The sequence below is a fragment of the Pleuronectes platessa genome, chromosome 19, assembly GCF_947347685.1.
Source record: "Pleuronectes platessa chromosome 19, fPlePla1.1, whole genome shotgun sequence".
Classification (NCBI taxonomy): Eukaryota; Metazoa; Chordata; class Actinopteri; order Pleuronectiformes; family Pleuronectidae; genus Pleuronectes; species Pleuronectes platessa.
Genome location: NC_070644.1, coordinates 8,190,046 through 8,205,931, shown reverse-complemented (window position 1 = coordinate 8,205,931; position 15,886 = coordinate 8,190,046). Strand labels below are relative to the sequence as shown.

The 15,886-nt window shown below is 39.4% G+C and overlaps 1 protein-coding gene across 1 annotated transcript; it reads right to left on the bottom strand.

The window, feature by feature from the left end:
* Positions 1-8,516: 8,516 nt before the first annotated feature.
* On the bottom strand, positions 8,517-14,737 carry dolpp1 (dolichyldiphosphatase 1). The gene is made up of 8 exons (XM_053411509.1): positions 14,638-14,737; positions 13,855-13,955; positions 13,591-13,675; positions 12,524-12,623; positions 12,019-12,117; positions 11,064-11,192; positions 10,834-10,923; positions 8,517-9,872 (listed from the first exon to the last, which is right to left on the bottom strand). The coding sequence occupies exons 1-8, from the start codon at positions 14,711-14,713 to the stop codon at positions 9,836-9,838; spliced, it is 717 nt and encodes a 238-aa protein (XP_053267484.1). The 5' UTR covers positions 14,714-14,737; the 3' UTR covers positions 8,517-9,835.
* Between the last annotated feature and the right edge of the window lie 1,149 nt (positions 14,738-15,886).

Genomic DNA, 15,886 nt, shown 5'->3' with positions numbered 1-15,886 from the left:
CACAACCTATCAGGAGGCCATTTGGGGCTCAGTATGTAGGGCCCAAGGACAAGACTGTGGACCGGAGGAGCCAGGGATCGAACCACCGGCCTTCTGGCGAATGGTCGACTCTCTCTGAATTCTGAGCCACATCATGTATTAGATGATTTATAGGTCATATGGTATTTGCAGCCTATTCCTTATTGAGCTCTGCAATCCTAATCTAGGATTAAGGGACGTGATGTAATATTTTAGATCAGACTTTTTGGTTGTTTTGGTTCCTATAACACCTCATGGGTGTGACCCCTGTAGCAGGAGTACGGGGTTATTTGAGCCCGACCACTACCTGTTACAGCGACTGTCTGATGTACTGTGTCCGGCGTCGAAACGGGGAAGCATCGATGGAACGAGGAGAGAGATAGCTGAGAGATCGTGAAGAAATCAAGGGTTGTAAAGGAAGGTGAGAGCCTGTAGAGGAATGTGTGCTGGTGAAAAAGAGGGAAAACCTGGAAATGTACATGAGGTGGAGGGAGAGCAGAAAAACAGTTGCATGATAGTGAGCCAGTGGAGGCTTATGAACAGTTTTAATATAAATCAACATGGCATTTAATATTACTAACCTCTATTTTATTTAGGGGCTCCTCACCCCTAAATAATCGGATGAACTGTAAAGAGCAGAAACATCAATTTCTCTTGTGAAATATTTTTGGACTAAATTGTGTCTTAATGAATCTCAAAAGCAACAACTGAGCACTTGATGTTTAATTTCAAATACAACAAAATGAATAGCATTGGAATATTGTTACTTTCTAACCATCTGTCTGGATTTAAATGAATTCTGAATCGCCTGATAAAAAATTGTTTATGACAGAGAAGTTGTGATTAATTGAAAAAAAAAAGCTTGTTTATTTTTTTGGAACTCATTGTATAACTGTTCAAACTATGACTGCACTGTACAAGGGCTGTTATTAAGTAAAACACCAATAAACCAGCAAACATCACAGCAATTTTGGTAGCCAGTGACGAGTGGACTTAATGGAGCAGGATCCAGATTTCCCCCTGGACTTGCTAGAGGCCAGAATCCGAGCTAAAAGCAGAGTAAATACAGGATTTACATTCATCAGATGGCCAGACACATGACTGCAGATGAATACTAATGCTGCTCTGTATCTGCTGGATGGTTAAATATGCAGCTGATTCCTCACAAGTTTGCAATATTAACTTTAAAATGTGTGGGTATATAAAAAAAAAAGAAAAGAAACAAGCTCTGTCCACTGGGTAAAAATGCTTTCTGCAGTCAGAGTATTGAGCTGTAGATACCCTTGACCCTTGTCCCCCTCGGCCGTACTGCACTGCAGATACCCCCCCCCCCCCCCCCCCCCCCCCCCCACACACCCATTGATACAACGGAGTCCAACTGGTGCTTCTTTGGCCGGACATTACTGAAGGCTAAATCAAAACTCATGGCAGTAAGATCCGCTCCGGAGCTGCAGGAGCCCCCGAGGTGGATTTCACTAAAAGCCGGTGTAGAGAAGCAGATGTTCATTGGTCCAATATTGGATACAAATAGTGTCATTTGTTTTTAATTCTCCTGCATTATTAAAATTAGTGCAACATAAGCTCCATGTCGTGCCAAAAATAGATAGAGCACATTCTCCTGGTTGACCTGAGAGCAGGACCTGACAGAGACTCTCTGCAGTTTCTCCCTGTGTCTAATTAAAGACTCAAACTGGAGGAGGTGAGCGGCCAGAAAGAAAGAAAAAAGAAAGAATGCAAAACGATCAAAGTGTTTAAAACATGATGCAGTTTTAGGGAGAAGTCCACAAACAGTTTGCCTGATCTGGAGAGTAACTGCTACTTTATTATACTAAAACTGAATGGACACAGTCGTGGGTAAATGTGTAAGACTTAATACTGGTCCGGAGATACAAGGCCTTCAGGTCAAATATTGATAACAGGAACATGAAAACAGGTATTCACAGACTGTTAATGTTTAACTATATACAACAATTACATAGAAACAAAAGAGTGATCATGTCTTGACTTGATATTTGTCCTTCAAGAATCTGTTTTGTCCTTGAACTGACTCCCGTTACCACTCCAGCTCAGTGTGTGCTGCCCCCAAGTGGAGAAACTGTGACAAAGCAGAGCGACGAAAGAGAAGTGCAGACAAGTGCAACCCTTTTTGACGTTTACAATTAAAGTGGATTTAATGTATATCTATAAATTACAGAATTATGAAGCATAAAGCGGTGGAATGAAACTGGGAACAATTACTCAGATAATTTATTTAATATTTTAACTCCACCATGTTTAAGATGGTTATGATCTCACAGCTTTTGTCACTTAATACTTTACTAATTTATATTTTCAGACAAAATAAGATAATATATTTAACTCTTTTGCTTTTATAAACGAGTCCTAAAACTTCATGTTGACTTGTCCAGGGTGCACCCCGCCTCTCGCCCAATGTAAACTGGGATTGGTTCCAACTCCCCCCAGGACCCTTCAAGCGGAGATAATGGATGGATGGATGGATGGAACATCATTTTCTCGATAATTTTTTTTAAGACTCAGTCAAGCCCATAACCTACACCAAGGCCCAACCGTCCCACTCATAGAAATCAGTGTTCTTGTAATGCCTGATTTTTTCAGCGACTTATTTTTTGTATCAGCTCTGTACACAAAGCAGCTGCCGTCATGCTTATTGGAACTAACGCCACACACGAACAACATGCCGGAGTCAGGCTGAGCAGACGCGCTCGCTCAGGTGACATGGACAGGAATGGAATGAGACATTTCACAATAGAAAGCAGTGATGGACAGGACAGGGGGAATCTGTGCACGGATGGGATGCGATTGCCAGTTGGCTGCATCTCATCTGATTTGAATGGGGGACATATGGTGTGAAGGACAGATTACACCAAATGTTTGTTTGGCTGCATCACAATCACCATAACGTCTTTTACACATTTACAACGGCTGGTAATTGTTGTTGTCATGATGTAATAAGAGTCTATGCTGACTGTCGTTGTGAATAAAACGTAATCGACGAGGTCTGTGCCCGTACGGAACCCGTCTGTGTGGCACAGGCTGCGTTTATGCTCCAGAGCTACTTCAGAGTTATTCCTTTTACTTAGTGAGTCGTCCTCAAACAGACTTCAAAATACTTATACTTTCTTTTTGTTTGTGTGCTGGACGTTGGGTGCAGAGCTTTTTATATTCAGTCTATGAAGCAGAGTGAAGTTAGAAAACTTTGTGTTCATCCTACCTGGTTTATATGCAGCAAATATTTTACACTCAGTGTTTTTCATATAAAGAAACAGAATTTATTATTGTGGATAATCAAGTTTGTGGTTTAGCCGATAAGATGAATTGTTTTTGAGACCATACCTTAGATATAATTTAACTGGCTTTTATTGCTCAAACTCAGATGGAGAGGATTATTTTGGTTTTTTGTCCTTTCTTCTTATTGGTGCTTCCTCTTTACTGCTCTTGCGTTGTAGCCGTGGTTTCTGAATCTGTTGGGTACGACTGTAATCTACACATATGCAGAAGCATTTCTTCAAAAGGTCAAAGTTTTGGGTTTTCTTCTCAGAGATTTGGAACAGGAAAAATCTTCAGCCCAGAGGTTCAATGAAAGACGGCTGCATTTCTATTTTACAGTGGTGAATAAAAGAGTTAACTCGATGAGCCTCAGTTGTCATCGAAAACATTGGAAATTGCTATGTTATATTTTTTATGTCATAACCTAAGTCACATTTACATGAATAAATCAAAAGGGCTGAGTGAACTGATTAATTAATTAAAGTTATACATAAATACATTATACACATAAGCTTTATGTAGATGAAATATATAATCAACGTTTTAGCCATCATTATTTTGTCTGTGAATGAAAAAAATATGCACATCGGTTGCACATATCAACATTTTTTTGTTTTCAAAGGATAATTAGTTGATGTTGAATGAACACGGTGACTTGTTTATGTTGATTTAAAGATTTAGAGCTATGTTAATAATATTTAATCAGCTTATGCTAAACCAACGTGACTTGTTTATGTTAATCTAAAGCTTTATATAACTTAAGCAAACAAGATCTGTAATCAGAGAATATCCGTAGCACATGAAAGTGCAGTATTATCTCAGTTTAATATGATATGTGAGGAAACAGATAACAAGTCTGGGTCGATAGCAGTCATGTCACGCTCCTTATTATATTCCTATGAACGGAGACTGTCTCTACATGTTATCATGTTATTAATGCAGAGACAGGCTGGCGACTCCCATCACAAAACATAAACCACCCTCAGCGGATGCAGTCTAATGTTTATTTTAGGTTCTCATATAAAATATTAAAGGTATCAAGAGATGAATAAAGTCACAATTTATTAGACAGATTGTGAGGTGGTAAGGGTTTCATTGAGTATCTGAGTCAGTGAACGAGACCAACTTGACTCCAGGGAGGTTAGAAAATGTGTGATATCATTTGTTGAAAATCTGCTGTAGTTCAATTTGAGATCAGGCAGATTGTTTGTGGAACGTGTGCGTTCTATCCAAGAGCTAAAAAAGAAGAAACCTGTGGGTGGCAGCTTGAACAGGCCCAATGCCACTAGTCTTACATTTGTTAAAACAACAGAGATTTCTGTGCAAACACTTTGTTTCGAAGTCTCAATGGAGGATTCCGCCTCCGGTGGAAAATGTGTTTCTTATTATTATTTGACGTGGATGTTTGACGTTCACTGTGCAGAGTGTAACATGGGTCATTTGACAAGAGGAGCAGGGTTTATTTCGTCTCCCTTTCGTTTCTAAAGTATCTCTCAGCTTCATACATATATAATTATAAAACTTCACCACAGACGTATCACAAGTTGATTTATCTAAAACACTGAAATCTCAGTGTTACACATGGTTTTTCCCAGAAATCTGTCACATGTACATCATGACTCACTGTGCTGCAGTGTGTTATGGGTAGTGTGTTAAAGCTCATATGCATGTTGATGGTGTATTTATGATTTGTTTGCTGGTGTACGTTACAGTAAGCCTGGGCCTGTCTAAACATGTGATGGATCCTCAACAAATATGTGCTCTTCTCGTTACTGTCCTTACTGCAGATGTGAGCAGGACGCCATCTAGTGGCGATGGTTAACAGTACTGCTCAGATTGACCAAACAAGCAATACTCAAATACTCCCCCTCTGTTTCTAATGTGTGATTATGATGTGCATTTCATATTTAATGTTTGATTGTGACGTCTATTGTATATTTGATGTGTAATTATATGGTGTATTTTATATTTTAACTTAATTATGACGTTTATTTTATATTATAAAATTATCATTATTATTTGTGTTTAATTTGGTTCCTGTTTTTGAACATGTGTAAAGCGTATTGTTAAAATCGCAGGATTAATACAAATTATTATTATCATTATAATTATTATAAGACATGGACATGATTAAGATAACCTTTATGTCTGTTTTCCATTTCTAGAATCTGGATTTGTCTAAAAAGGACAATTGTATGTTGTTACTGTTGTTGTCGTTAGTGATGCTGAAGTTGCTGCATAGTTCGCACAACAAGTGAACATCTGGAAAGAGAGAAATATGTATATATGACTTCATTGTGGTTTTGGCATTCTACACAGCTTTGTCTTAGTACTCTGTACTTGTGGGTTAAACACCGTGAGGCTGGAGCTTCACTCACTTCACTTCCTGTTATTTCATTTGAGCGGGGACATTAAAAAGTTTCCATTTCTAAGACTGAACACACTCAAAGCTGCTGCTGATGTTTCGCTCAAACCAAATGTTACTTTGCCGTCTTAGAGAAAAAAATGTTTGTTGTGTTTATGTAAATGAGAGCTCTTTTCATAAACACATTTACAGGATTTGAAAATAAATCACATTTGGCCGAGCTTGACATGAGAGCCGAGTCAAACCAGGGAGACTCAACAAGTACAAAAAAACACAAGTTGTTTACTTCAATAAATTAATCCCCAGATCTTTTACTCCATATGTTTATTTTTTATCCAAAATGCCAATTAAATCCCTGCGATTCAAATATTTCAATTAGGCTCAGACAGCCACAAACAATTTCCCCCTCTTTTTTTTAAAGGTCACACTTCAGATTTAACCGCAGAACGTGGCAAATTCTCATCGGACATAATCTGTCATGGCAAAAATGCAAAGTAGATGATACACAGGCTGTGAGTAAACGAGTCCACAGCGGAGGAGCTGGAGTTCAACAGCAGCTTGTTAAAGTGGAGCCGCCACTTGATGAGCGATTTCATTTGGTCCGCAGGGAACAAATTAAAGTGAACATCATTAGGCGAACAGAATTCATCTCAACTACAATGCAGTGTTAAAAAACTATACAATAGACTGCCGTCATTCTGTACTTTTATCATCTCAAAGGAGTCCCATGAAAAGTTCAAATGTTTTAGCGCGTTTGTCAAAGCTTTTTAAAATTGTCCATCGTGCTTGTGGCTCTTCAATCACAGACAAGGTCCCTTGTTGTTTCAAGCCAGAATTGAATGTAATAAAGATTTCCTGTGATTTGTTTAAATCTTCATAAGAAGGAATATTTGTAGTTTTAAGTCCCCAAAACAATCTATCAGGTTTCTCTCTTAAGCTCTACCAAGAACACTAGGACTTATCGTTGGTGCCTCTCATTGTGTTTTGACCCATAGCAAATAAGAAACCAAGATTAATTCTCAGGTTTATTTCCTATAAGTTTACTTACTTACTCACTTATAAACACTGCGTTATTAGACCCTTATATCTAAAAATCAAAAAAATGTCACCTGATCAATGCCTGATAGCTTTACTCTCCTTTAACTAATGCAAAGTTCAAAAGAAAACTGGGAATTGTCCATTTCCTCACTGAGTATAGAGACCAAACAGGATCTAGTGAGCACATTGTCCTCTACCATGTTCTACAGACATCGACTACACTGTACATTTGCAATATTCATTGCCACTAGTTATACATTTATATATTTTACTTGTTAAATATTTCACTCCACTGGAAGAAATAACATTCAGAGTGAGGCTGTGGAAGAACATACATTTTCAAATCATGTTTTCATCATGTTATTCTAAGGCTTCCGCTGCTTTGAATTAAGCTCTGTGTCGTGATGATGTTATATCAGCGAATCCTGATTGGTTCTTGGAACATGTTTGGACTGACGTGTGTACATGACCATCGCTGACTGTGGCTGTGATCTTCTATAACTTCAACTGACCAGAATGAAACATCTGATCGCAAAAGTCAGTCAAAGTTTCCACTGAACGGCTCATCCAAACAATGCAGGTCAGAGGAAATGGCTTCGAGGAATAGAAATAGCTCTTCATCATCTCCATCTAGGCTGTGCCCATTCCCTGGGGGTGTGTGGGGATAGCCTGAGGTGAGACCTGGAAAGGGAATCAAAAATGGAATAGGTTGTTTAAATAGGGCAGATGTTCCTTTTGCACTCCTTGACTCAGGAGGATGAGCCTGACGTTTTACCTTCAGTGATGTTCAGCAGGCACGTTTGGGATGAGAGCACGAGGAGAGAAATACATGCTGCACCCTTCACAAGACGAGGAGCCTGCACATTGTTGAAACTGAGCAGCACGAGGCCATTTGTCATCTTCATCAGTCACATACACACTGTTCTCGGTTGTCTCCATCTCAAGGAAATACTGCAATATGTTTTACCTCTGCCAATGATGTTATGTTTTCATCATTCTCTATGTCTATGAGCAGGATTACTCCAAAATTACACTGAGGTGATCACTGTGATATTTTGTAGAGGAAATGGGGATGGCCTGAGGAAGAATGCATACAGTTTTGGAGCAGATACATAATTTGTTGTTGATAGGGCGTTAAACTACTGGCCAATTTACCACTGGACACCACGTATAACATGATAAACTGTAGTTAGGGCACATAATCCTTTTTGAACATCACAGAATATATATATATATAAAACAGTTTGTTTAGGTTTTAGCCATCCGAGCAGGATTTCTACATTCCGGTGTTTTAGTCCATCGAACTAAATATCGCAGCTGCTGTTAGATGGAATATGAAATACAACCAGGCTGTGCTGGATTGGGTTCTTAAAGACCCAATACCAGTGAATTAGGTCACAAACACGTCTCACTGACTGCTAAATTAACTTTTATGAAGTTTGATAGTTGCTAATGCATCCCTCAGGGAGAGTTGAAAATCCTCTGGTGATTTCCTCCTTTGGATTTATGACCTATTCTGCAGCCAACCACCAGGTGGCGATAGATACTCTTTAGCTTCACTTTTGGGGGCTGTCATGATATCCCTCTTTGGTCTACGGTTAGAATGACGAGGTGACACATCGATCAGATGACAGGTCGACACTAGGCTGACTGATACACACCAGTAGAAATGCAGTGAGTAGAAAAACGTTTGTTAAAATATCACTGCCTCGTTTGCTCAAAAGCACAATAACCATGTTATCAGCTCATTAACCAGCATTACAAACGCAAAAAGATTGCACTTTAATCATGACACTGGAACCATCCATCGTACATAAACACAATTTTATTCAGCCTGATATAGGTTACACATGGGGGGAAAAAAATCAAATTCTAAGAGAACTACTTCCCTTTGTTGAGCTAATGATATGACAAGTTTGAAATTAGCTTCAGATCCCCACTTGGAAGCTTTCAACATTAGCTGCCGTGGGCTGTGAGGAATTAAGCGTAATCACATGCTACGACTGACCTGAGGCCTTTTTTTTTTCACCTTTCTTTAAAAATAATACAAAAAAGAAAACGCTCTCCTCCGCAGTCAATATGTATCTCACTAAATGATATGGAATGTTATCTTGGAAATGCAGGGAAAAAGAAAAGTGTTCTCTGCAACACCAGAAAACAAGAAACGGAATAAAAAAAAGCTGATTCCCAGAAGTCTGTTCCCAGGCTGCTACTGTGTGAGGCACTGAGAAAACACCACCTCAGTCCTAAGTGTGTTCAACAACAAAAACAACTGAAACCCGCCGCTGCGATTCAGCCTCGCTATGCCTAAAAGAACGTGGATATGAGCAGAAACCACCTGGACGCTCGATAGTACAGAAGGTACATACAAATTACATTGCTCGCAAATCAGCTTTGAGGTCTAATATATTACGACTGACAGTCATAGACACTAAGCAAAGACTGATGAGGGAGAAGAGGGAGAGGGTCTTAACATTTAACTAGTGTTAGTCTCTTTTTTTTTTTATTTCACAAAGTGCAAATTTTCATGTATATTACATCTAAACCAATTTTTTTATTTTTAGAAATTGTTCCTTTTCTATTATATAACAATGAAAAATGGGTACTTCCACATACCCCCCTCAAACCTAGCCATAACCCCCCACCAGCTACTCATCAGAATATATAAAAAAAGAGAAAAGAAAAGGAATCACTAAATACATGCTGCAATGACGCTCACTGATTGGTTGGAAATTTGACCATAGCCTCCTTTTTTGGCCCGTTGATTCTCTTACAGTACACCGTTACTGTCAGCGTGCGTTTATAGTTAAAATCTATATATTAATCTATCATTAAATATTATGCCTCTTGCACAGTCTTGCATGCACTGAAGAGCCTTTTGAGCAAGCTGTACAAGAAGGAGAGGCGTGTGGACGGACGTGGTCAGGCTGTCGGCTCTGGGCCAGGTCCAGGCACTCTTTCGCCACCTGTAAACGTTGTTGTTGTTTTTTTTGCCCTTTACTCCTTGCAACCATGATGTCAGTCCAAAAGATGGTTCTCCAGTGTGTTTTTGTCAAGTGAGCATTTGTTTTTGTGTGTGTAGGTGTGTGTGGTCCTAAACTCAGTCTCACAAAGGAACTGCGTCGATCACTGAAGTTTTGTTCCAAGCTTTCGTTGTCTGTTCCTAGAAAGTAGAAAAAGAAAAGTTGAGTCACGCAACGAATGTAACAGACTAAAGGTCACCGTCTCACAAGCTTTTAAAACTGTGATCCATCAGTGAGTTTTCAGAATCAGGTTCAGAATCAGAAGAAGCGTTGAAACATTCATTTCTAACATTTCAAGCAGAGAAAGAAGAGGTGACAGAAGGAATAGACCTCCGTTCCATGAATTTAGGTCGATGTTAAAAATAGTTAAGGATAAACTAGAATTACCGACTCCTAGTTGTATGCCTCAATCAATATTTTATATACAGTACATGTGCATATTGATTCTTCTATTATGGTCAAAAGATGTGTTTTGAGCGTTATCAGTTCATTCTTGAGTCCAGGTTGATGTTTTTGCATCCGACTACAGCTGTTGCAAAACGATAATGTTCTTATTATGACTATCATATCATTTATGACAGACAAGCAGTTTCCCAGCATGCAAACTAGCTCCAATTATCTGTCACTTATAAAATCTTTATTTGTATAACACTTATCTAAATGAGGTTACAAGGTGCTACGTACAAAAGTTCACGGGAAAAATGAAGAATCAATTGTAATAAAAGATATTCTGTTCATTCCAATTTAAGAGCCAAATCAGAACATAATAAGTTTATAGAGAAACCCAACAGTTCCTACATATGTTCCCACATATAGTATATCAGGCTGGAAATGGTTGCTATGGAAGTGGAATACACTAAAGGGGCAAAGCCATCCTCAGCAGACAGTCACAACAGTAAAGCATCAGAGAAACAGTGTGTGGGGGTATTTTCAGTTCTACACAGTAGGTGCCAAAGTTAAAAACAAAGATAAGGCTGGTTGTGCCAGCTGGTGTTAATAATGTAGCCTATGTCCCTGTAAAGGAGGTATAGGTAGACTTGACTGTGCCACTTTCTGGTGTAACTGGGCTGTAGTGGTGATGGACCTGGCATAGTCCCTTACCTTGCCTCTGATCTGGTCACTGTATACTCAAACCACAGGATGTTGGGAATCAGGCTTGTGTCTCGCACCAGGAAGTACTCTGATATTGGCCTGTGAGTTACAAAAGAGGAGAATAACAGTATACAAGTGGAACCATAATGGAGCAGTCTGATCCACTTATTCAGGCTGAGGATAAAATCGTCTTCCCCTGTGACATAAGAAGGAGGCAGTGAAATGAGAGTGCCACTTACCACGCTGCTATTTTAGGGAATATTGGTGTCAGCACCTCTTGTGTGATAAAGAACCAGATTATTCCGATCGTACAACCGGCCACTCCGCCGTAGAAGACCTGGCTCCAGCTGTGATACAACAGGTAAACTCTGAGAAGGAAGGGGAAATGTTTAAGAAGTTAAACTAATTACGTCCAGGAACATGTATTTTAAGTAGTGTCAAAACTATTGTGTTCACACAGTCAAAAAGGTGTTTTTGTCAAATTTGGTTTCTTGTCCCAAAGAGTGAGCTGCTGAGAGTGAGCTCTACCACCCGCCAGTACAATGGTAAAGGTAAAACATAGCATGCTTATTGACCTTCATATATTTTCAAAGCTGTCTCAATTAGCTGATCGTCATTTAATGAAAAAGTTATCCATTCCCTCTATAACTTGAATTAATACCGCACACCTATTAATACCGTACACACTTGTTGTGTAAGATAGTACAACCCCAAAAAAGACAAAACAGAGTACAAAGTACAAAAATATATAAAAGAAAATCCTTCGAAATACTGAAAAACACCAAAGCCTCTTTTTAACACTTATTCATTCTATTATACTTATACATGTCCAAAGTCAATCCTAACGATCAATATCAGGGCCAGTGACAGCATATATTAAAAGATTGGTATTGGATAAAGTAAACTGAATCAAATTATCTTTTGGGTTTTTTTTTGAGCCGTCTAGTGTTGCTAGACTCTAGACCCGAACCGGCCCTTGAACAGACTTCCACTGCCCATGGAAAAGGGGTCACTGTGTATACCCAGGCTCTTACACTCATGCATACATTAAGCGACTCATAAAACTACCGATTTAATACTACCATATTTTATCATCTCTCTTATCATGCTGCACTTTTATATAAACTTCAGACTTTGGGACAAATCTGGAGATTTGGAGGAGGTGGGAGGAGGACTTGGTAGCCAGTCACCTACCTGCTGTATGAGACTGATAAGGCCAAGCCCAACAGGATGATGGACAATACGTGTCTCCACAGCAAGTCCACACATCGAGCATTGTTCGTTTGATGCATTCTGAAAGAGGAGATGAGGATGAGCTCGCATCATGGAATCTACTTCATGTGAAGGTGGAATGAAAACATCTGACAAGTTCTTAAATATAGGCAATAACTGTAATAATGAAATACATGCCCTGGTATAAATATTAAATAACAGATGTAAATATTTATAATGTAAATATTTAACATGAATACAAGGAAATCAATGGTGGGCCTGTGGTCTTCATGACAACTATTCAACATTACAGGAAGTGAAAATGTTTCCTCTGCATTGTAATTTCATATGAAACGTGCCAGTGACACTAAATAGTTTAAAATCCAACTTGAAACGTACAGAAATATATTATATATTACAGAAAAATACTTCTACTACTGCTGAACATCTCCACCCTTAAAACTCCCCCGAAAGAAGAAAAACTCACCTTAAATAAAGGAAAAGAAAGAAGTAAACAACAAAGAACCAGATAAGCTGGGAGTGAGCGGAGGGCATCCCATAATCTGAGTACAGGGTTGAGTGAGCCCCTGCAGAAAGACAACACAATCTCATGTAAACATTTATTTATTGCATGGAGTTCATCTCAATTGTTACTGTTAATTGTAACTATCAACTCAACCAAAATGTATAACTAAATGTCAAAAATAACTACATGCAAATATCTGGCTAGAATTGGGTGATAAAACAGTATATATCCAATTACGAATACTTCTATGTTTAAGTTCTTTTAAAGCTACATGTGACAGTTTTCATTAACATGACACAATATGTTCTAAAATATGGTGGGGTTGCTTTGTTATCCTCTTAACTTAAATGCTGCAAATGTATGACCTTAATTTAACCACTATAAACTGAGGTAATACCATTGCAAAGTCTTTCACATGATAGGATAAAGTAAAATTTCCCCTACTGATTTGACAAAACATCATATTATTTGGTAGAAAATTATTATTATCATCATACAATTATTGACGACAAACTATACATACACTTAACAGTGAATATACATGGCAATAAAAATAATTCTGATTATGATTCTGAATCAAAACAAATGTATGCTATTTTCAGAGTAATCACTGACAAAAATAATCATTTACAATGGATATATAAAGACTGGGACTGACAAATATTTTTACCAGGACTTCCTGGCAAAAGACATTGTATCTCAAGGGAACCTTCCTGCTTTCATAAAGGATCAATTGAAAAATATATTTTTTAAGTTCATTGATACCTCCTTGTTAATAAAACTCTTTAAATCCTCAGAATCCTTATGTGAGAACTGATTAATGGTGAAGTTTAAAAGTATATATGTGTAGTATATATCGTACTGTCAGCATCTGACCCCAAACAAACAGGATGAAGATAAACCACACAACTGAACCCGCAATAACGGGTCACTGATAACAGAGGAAGATATTCTGGCGGCTGGGATGTTTTTGTACTGTTGCCCAACCCTGCGACAAACTAAAGCAAACGGATCGCTCCTTCACTCACCTGCACACGGACGTGGCTCTCTGAGAATGTGCTTCAGCACCCAGTTCACCCCATCATTCAGCACCAGCCCACCAAAGAAGGAAATCTTCATTTAAAAACACCACAACAACAACAACACAGGTCAACATATTAGCACAAATAAACTTGTGGCTTGTCTGACAGTACGGCCACGCAAGTCAGTTGACAACTTCTCAGTTTGTCTCATTTTAAACGTGATGATGCTCTTTCTGGAAACCCTACTCCAGGTGCACGTGCAGGACTCACCGTGTGCAGCTCCCGTTTGAACACTATGAGCGTGACAAAGCCCACGAGGATTGCTATGGGCAGGAGGCTGATGTAGGCCAGCACTTGTCCCGTTAGGTCGCCTGCAACACAGAGACACAGTGGTGGAGTTAGAAACCCCGGAGCAGTCACCTGGTGGTGGGAGTGACACTCTGAGACTCAGTGAACCCGGATGACTGACACAGTGATGTAGCCGTGACCACAGACAGGAAGCAGCTACACCTTCATCTTACAGACCATAATATTTCATTAGGTTTGCGTGCGAGGACAGCTTGGTGTTATGAGGGTTATGCTAGCTGTACTAAACAGTGTCCGGCCAAAGAGCTAGTTACGGCGTTGGCATTACTCCTAGCTATAATGCTACACAGGTGAACAGCTATGTGCTTCGACTACATGAAAAAATATATATATATTTAGCTTTTATTAACGCATGGGTTTGTAAAATATTTCCTACAAGACACGACGCATTCGCGTACTCCTTGTTAATTGTACTAAAGTCTATGTGAAGACATCTAGCATGCTAGCTAGCCTTCATTGTGGACATTACTGCAAACTGCGCATGCGTGGCTGTCTCACAATTTAGCAGTGCGGGCTGCGTTCCCCTATTGCCACCGGGCTTTTAGCGAGTCTCACTATTTGGCAGCGTCGCAAACGGCCGCGTCCATTCAGGGCGCGAGAAAAAAAGCCACAAGCTGCGGTCAGATCACCAGCGGCGGGTGGAGCGAGGAGCCTCGGTGCTCAGGGACAGATGTGGAGTTGACGTACCTTCCGCGAACTCGACGTGAGTGAGAGATATGGACCGCCATCGAAGTGGTGCCGAGCACTGCTCCTCCGCCGCCATCTTACCCGGACACAGCCGGGCAGTCCCAGCGACACGCCCAAGACACGTGTCCGACCAATGGCGAGCCGAGCTGCTTGTTCAAACGAGCCCCGGCAGCCGAGCGGCCGTCCAATCACAGCAGCCCACCGGAAACCCGCTCCTCTGCTCATAGAGGAGAATTATTGAATGAACAAAAAACACAAAGTCCAGCTCCTCGTCTCAAAGCTCTCATCATGCTCTCATTCAGAAAGTTATTATTGATTTATTACTAATTTAATTATTTGACCAAATGTTCACTGCGCGTGGAAATCTCTGTATTTTGAGTGATATTATCAAATGTTACCAATAATAGAGTATATATAAATATGGACGACGTGACTTCTCTTCGAAAATGAAGCCAAAGTGTCATGGTCGCCATCTGGTGGCTAACTGCAATTTTGGTCATAAATCCTGCCTCCTCCATGTGAAGCCGTTTACCTGCAGTTTGCATTTCACACTCGCACAACACAGTGAGAGGTTTTCTCATTTGCAGCAGCAACAAATCATCAGCATTATTATTCAGGAGAGAGAGAGAGAGCTACATGTAAGGGGTTCCCTCTCCCAGGACGGATAGAAGTGCAATAGATGCTGCCTTCCATAATTAGAGGAATAGAGCACTATACTGATGCTTACTTCTTCATGTTTAACACAGCCTATTCTATTTACATGAGTGACAAATAGACTCAAATATGGACATTATTAATTGTTCATCGACTGATAAAAGAACAACGATCTGAAATAGAGAATCTGAAAGTAGCTTGAATTAATGAATACAATATTAGCAGACAGAGCGAGTAGCAGATGTATGGACAGATATTACTGTATGCACTCAGTCATACAAACAGCAGACAAACTCACAGGCCTGATGAAATGCAAATTAACCTCTTTCCAGTTGGAGTGTGTCCCTCTAGCAGTAGGCCCTGAAGCAAAAATAGATGTGTACAGTCTGAAAAGTGAAGGAGAAAATGATCTTTCAACAAAGAAAGATGTCATGCAGGGTAGAAAAGTGTTAATATTTTGTGAATGTGTGTAAAAAGGACAATACGACAAAGAGTCTCTCTGAAATAGGACGGATGCATATTTTCATGAAATTTATGGCTAAAGTGATGGTTTTTATTAAAATATAATAATATAACAAAAAATTTAACATAAACT

What these genes read in the sequence shown, in the direction of transcription:
- dolpp1 (XM_053411509.1), bottom strand. Translation starts at nt 14,713, where the DNA reads ATGGCGGCGGAGGAGCAGTGCTCGGCACCACTTCGATGGCGGTCCATA. An exon ending in TCACGTCGAGTTCGCGGAAG is followed by an intron (nt 13,956 to 14,637) that starts GTACGTCAACTC and finishes TCTGTGTTGCAG; the next exon opens with GCGACCTAACGGGACAAGTG. An exon ending in AGAGCCACGTCCGTGTGCAG is followed by an intron (nt 12,624 to 13,590) that starts GTGAGTGAAGGA and finishes GTCTTTCTGCAG; the next exon opens with GGGCTCACTCAACCCTGTAC.